At 32.8% G+C, this 5,998-nt stretch overlaps 1 protein-coding gene across 1 annotated transcript; it reads left to right on the forward strand.

The window, feature by feature from the left end:
* The first annotated feature begins 3,337 nt into the window (after window positions 1–3,337).
* On the forward strand, window positions 3,338–5,208 carry LOC117932884 (xyloglucan galactosyltransferase XLT2). Its single transcript, XM_034854194.1, has one exon. It carries the CDS (start codon window positions 3,449–3,451, stop codon window positions 4,916–4,918), a length of 1,470 nt encoding a protein of 489 aa, XP_034710085.1. The 5' UTR covers window positions 3,338–3,448; the 3' UTR covers window positions 4,919–5,208.
* The last annotated feature ends 790 nt before the right edge of the window (window positions 5,209–5,998 follow it).

Genomic DNA, 5,998 nt, shown 5'->3' on the forward strand with positions numbered 1-5,998 from the left:
TGACCTCACCCACCTCTATATTCAAATCTTTTTTACTCCATTCCCACATAGCAGTCCAGATCTGGGCCATTTGATAAACTTTATTTTACAAAGTATTAAAAATGATAATTTAGAAATTCATTCTCATTCACATTCTTTCCAAATGGGTTTGATACGAAATTAATTATTTTAGATATTTAATGAAAAAAAAATTGAAAAATGAAGAATTAGACATATTCAACTCATAAAAATTACAATCCACTGAGACCATATAATTTTAATTTTTTTATTTATTTTTACCATGGTGTCCCTCACAATAAACAACTTATGAGTTAAGAGTACATGATTGGACCAAAAGAGAAATGGGTTGATGGGATAAAATAAAATAATAAATAAATAAATCAAGAGAGAAAAATATGTAATGTTTTGGTAGACTTGAATTGAAAGGGTCTTCAACCACCCCACCTGTCATTTTGATAAGCATCACAAACATAGATTTGAAATCAATGCATCATTTATAACTATCATTTTTAAAAAAAATTTCAAAAATCTAATTTTCTTTAAATATTTTTTAAAAAAATATATTTTTTAAACTAAAAACACTCTCTATAATCCTTACCAAGCCAACTTTTATTATTAATCTCTAAAACTTTATTTCATAATATTTTTATTTGAATTATTTTTAATAAAAGTTTTTAAATTTTTTTTTTTAAAGGTAACAACCCTATACCCTAAATCCTAAATCCTAAATCCTAAATCCTAAAATTACCTATAAATATTTATCTAAAAATCATTATAAATGATTTTTCAATTTTTCTAAATGTAATTTCTAAATTTTATCAAATATTTAAGTTATATTTAACAATTGTTTTGAAAACGATTTTTTATTTTTCAAAATAAAAAATTAGGAAAACACCATTTGACAACTAAAACTTGTTTTCTATTTTATATTTTTAAATAATATATTTTAATTTTTTTATGTTGTTTTTTAAAAACTATTTTAAAAAATAATTATACAATAGGTAAAATAATTAAAAATTAAACATTAAGCATAAAAATTATTATTTAAAAATATTAAAAACCAAACAATTCTAAAATCTAAAGGCAAAAAGCTTGTTAAAGAATTATTTTTGAGCATAAATTTTTTTCCAAAAATATTTCTTTTAATTAATATTTCAAAAATAATTATTTTTCATCAAAAAGAAACTTTTTAGCCAAAAGTCTACCGAAGAGTTTCTGACAACTCAAAAGTGGCTTCAGGAGAATGATTTTCCAAACTCCCATTTACATTCAATTTATCATGAATCATGATCAGGATCAGCCACGGTGTAAATGTAGACGGTAGACCGAAGCCTCGTGGTCCGTTAAACACACCCAAGACTTTCCCCTCTCTTTTGTCGGCAATCCGCTAAAATCCCAGTTTACTCGATTGGGCCCATGAAAAGGCCATAGGTTCGGACGCTAAAACTTTCCTCCACTGATACAGCTATGGCGGAAGCCATCTGCACCCACACTTAAGTGTATTTTATAACATGCTTCACGTCCGTTGCCATTTGATGCTCTAACCAATCATCTTCTCCGTCTTCGATGACAGCACTAGGAGAACTGTCACAGTCGCCACTTGTGGCCCCTCTATGATGTGCACGTCCACATGGCATGTTCTCCTACTCCTCTTTTCCATTGTTGTTCAAAACAGTTTTATGTTTTTTCTAAACAAAAAAATAATAATATTTTATCTTGGAAAACTTATAATAAATAACAATTTTTTAGAATTTATTTTGAAATATATATATATATATATATATTATTTATTAAAATAAAAGTTAACATTTTTTTATGATTTGTAATAGTATTTTGAATTATAATTGAAAATATGAATATACTTTGAAAACTTAAAGCGTCTTTGTTGATTGTTTTTAAAAATAATTTTGAAAAATAAATTTTAAGAATGTTTTTAAAAATTATTATTTGATTTTTATAGAATAAAAGTCTATTTGAAAACTTAAAATATTTTTAATATTTTTAAATATATTTTAAAAATAATTTTTATATCTAATGTTTTATTTTTAATCATTCTAAATATTTTGTATAATTATTTTAAAAAAAAAAACCCTCAAAACAGATGAAAAAAAAAAACAGTTAAAAGTTGTTATCTACAAACACTTTATTTTTTGTTTTTAAGAGCAGAAAACAACTATTGATTATCAAATATGTTTTCAATATTTTTTGTTATAAAGAAAAGAAAACTGCTTTAAAAAATAGTTTTCAAAAATACCCTTAAAATATGTTTTATAATTGTCCTACAAAAACATAATATTATTTTAAAAAATAAAACATCCTTTATAATTAAAAGAAAAAAAAATTCCTTAAAATTAGAATACCATTAATTTTTTGAAAAGATATTTCATTTATTTTCTACAAATTGTTTTAAAAAATAATAGGATTAATATAAAAAATAATTGAAATAAAGTGTTAAATATCAAATTTATTTTAAAAATATATATTTGAAAATATGGAAAACAAATTAAAAAAATTTCAAATTCTTACTTTTATTTTAGAAAACATTAAGAAATTATTTTTAAAATTTTAACTCGAAAATTATTTTTTAGAATAATTTTAAAATGTTACTTAATGTATTAAATAAAAAAATATTTTTTATATTTAAATTTTTGAACAGAATTTTATTTGTGAAAACAATTAAAAATTATGTTTAAGAATTATTCTCAAAAGTCCTTTTCAAAAACCTGCTTGAAAATGTTTTCAAACAGTATGGAAAATGATATTCTACCTAAAATAAAAATAAAAATAAAAATAAAAATAATGACTATGTTATATTATCTGTAGTCTTCTAGAAACGTCTATTTTAGTGAATTTTATCTCCCATAAGAGCGGTCTCTCTCTCCTCCAAAACTAATCAGGTGACGTGTTTTTCACCTTTTTTTAATTGTTAGCGAGGTTAATTATTAAAATATTTATGATTTTTGTAAATTTATTTTTGATTTATTTCTTATTTAAATGAATTAATTTTTTTGTTACTGGTTTCAAACTTTCAATTAGTGGAAAGCAGAAACAGTATAGTTTTTATTTTGTTTGTTTTTGAAAAGCACCTGAGCCTCGGTAGCCTCGCTAAGGAACAGTAATGGAGTTTTTGACCTCGCGATATCGTACGTAAGACAAGGAGAATCCACCGCAGAGGAACCGACGCCAACTTTTTACCGGTACATTGCAACCACAACCTCCACGTGGCCATTTAAAATGGGCTTCGTTACCTGTCGGTTCCACTTGTAACCGGTAAGTTTACCGGACACATGTCGCCACTCGGTTCTCCTCCGGATGAATGAAAAATCAGAACAAGTTCGAAGCCTAGGAACCAATATCACCGCTTTGCACGCTGTTTTTTCTCCCACACGCCACGAACCCTAGGTTTCCGGCCACGATTTCGCCGGAGAATCCCTAAACCTACTCTCTGATGCTTCCCGTTTCCGAGAACCCCTCGACGGAACTCCACAAAAAACCCAAAACCCCTCTCTTGTTTGATCGAAAGAGCTCTTTCAGCTCGCTCCAAGCTTATTTCTCGGTTTACCACCCTCGCACATGGCTCATCTTCACCATTCTTCTTCTCCAAGTTCTCCTTTTATTCATGGCTCGTTCTCTCCCCATATCCATCTCCATTCCTCGCAACCGCCAACACTTCCCGACACCTTTCACCGCTCCCGCCGTCCAAGTCTCCGGCAACCCAGAATGTGCCTTCGGCAAGGTCTTTGTCTACGATCTCCCTCCGTTCTTCAACCGGGAACTGGTGAAGAACTGCGACAAATTGAACCCGTGGAGCTCGCGGTGTGACACGCTGACGAACGACGGGTTCGGCCAGAGAGCCACTGGACTCGCCGGTGTAGTGCCGGAGGATCTGATGCCGGCGTGGTACTGGACGGACCAGTTCGTGACGGAGATTATCTTCCACAACCGGATTTTGAAGCACCCGTGTAGAACGTTTGAGCCAGAAGCTGCTACGGCGTACTACATACCGTTTTACGCTGGACTCGCAGTTGGCAAATATCTTTGGTCGAATTGCAGCCATCAGGATCGCGATCGGCACGGCGGGATGTTGCTGACGTGGGTCAGGGACCAGCCGTACTGGAACAGATCCAACGGCTGGGATCACTTCATCACACTCGGTCGAATCACGTGGGACTTCCGACGGTCCAAAGACGAGGACTGGGGGTCGAGCCTCATCTACATGCCACTGATGCGAAACATCACACGCCTCCTCATCGAACGAAACCCTTGGGACTACTTCGACGTAGGTGTACCCTACCCCACAGGATTCCACCCAAGGTCCGACGCCGACGTCCTCCAGTGGCAACACCACGTCCGCACACGTAACCGCACCACCCTCTTCTCCTTCGCCGGCGCGACACGTGGCGCAATTCGCAACGACTTCAGAGGCCTCCTGCTGAGACACTGCCTGAACGAATCGGACTCGTGCCGAGTCGTGGACTGCGCAGGAACTCGTTGCTCCAACGGCACATCAGCGATTCTGGAGTCGTTCCTGGACTCCGACTTTTGTCTGCAGCCGAGAGGCGATAGCTTCACCCGCAGGTCCATTTTCGACTGCATGATCGCCGGCTCGATCCCGGTCTTTTTCTGGAGGCGAACCGCGTATTTCCAATACGAGTGGTTTTTACCGAGTGAACCGGGGAGTTACTCAGTGTTTATACACCGAAACGAAGTGAAAAACGGAACATCTATAAGAGGAGTTTTAGAGAGTTACAGTAGAGAAGAAGTAAGAAAAATGAGAGAAAAAGTGATTGATTATATACCGAAATTAGTGTATGCAAGACCCGATGCGGGTCTGGAGAGTTTCAAGGATGCTTTTGACGTTGCCATTGATGGGGTATTGAGGAGAATGAAGGAGCAAGAGGGAGGGTATAAGTGGTAGAAAAAAGTAATCAAGAGGGTAAATTGGGGAGATTCGAGTTGAGTCAGCCTGCCAATATTAAGGTAAATAAATAATAAATATTGGATAGGATTCGGAATTTTCGGAGGGAAAGTGGTAGTTATTAGTTAGTACAATTTTTATATCACTCTAATGATGCAGGTATACACTTGTAGAGTTAAATGTCACCACACTTGTATTCTTTAAATCTGTATTTTTGTTTTTTTGTATTGGAATGCTTATTTTCTTAAAATGAAATAAAAACGGTTGATTGTAAATGTGATTTGAGGGAATGTATGAGACAGTAGTGTGAGTGGGTCATGTTGTCATTTGGATTATTAATAAATTTGAAAATTATTAATGATATGCAAAAAGGGTATTATTTTGGAAGGTATAAATTGGAAAAAGCCAAATTAAGTTAAAAGCTTATAAAGCATAAGTTTTGAATATATATATATATATATATATATGTTTATTATACTTTACCCTTCCAATGTATACAATCTTTTCGTACATTACTCTCAATCGAGCAATGTGTTATCTATATTATATAATTACATATAATGTATATTTTTTTAGGGATGATGTTATATTTTTTAACAGAAGACAGTTTTTTTACATGACTGAGGGCAAATAATCATTTTACCCTTACTTAAAAAGAAAATAACTCTTTTGTTATAGTCACGTTGAGGGCATATGCATCTCTCATCAAAAGATACAACATCGTTATTTAAAAAATTGTAAATTACATAAAGCATAGATGATATATTTTTCGATTTTAAACTTGAAAGGGTAATATACAAAATATATATATATATATATATAAAAGTTAAAACTGCAACCCCTTCCATGAAAGACTGCAATGGGGGATATGTGGGGGCGATGGTCCAATTCATTTTATTAATATACATGTGCTTGATTTATGGCTTCTCTTCCTTCTTTATTTCTTTATTTTATTTTATTTTTATGTGGCCAACAACAGTGTTGATAACAAAACCAAAGGACTGCACTTTTAGGTGAATGGTTCAAAAAATTGCAATTCAAGAGGCTTTTGGACCACTGGTCCAAAACACATATCATAAA

This window comes from Vitis riparia, chromosome 16 (assembly GCF_004353265.1).
Source record: "Vitis riparia cultivar Riparia Gloire de Montpellier isolate 1030 chromosome 16, EGFV_Vit.rip_1.0, whole genome shotgun sequence".
Classification (NCBI taxonomy): domain Eukaryota; kingdom Viridiplantae; phylum Streptophyta; class Magnoliopsida; order Vitales; family Vitaceae; genus Vitis; species Vitis riparia.

Coding starts and splice junctions, on each gene's coding strand:
- LOC117932884 (XM_034854194.1), top strand. CDS start 3,449: ATGCTTCCCGTTTCCGAGAACCCCTCGACGGAACTCCACAAAAAACCC.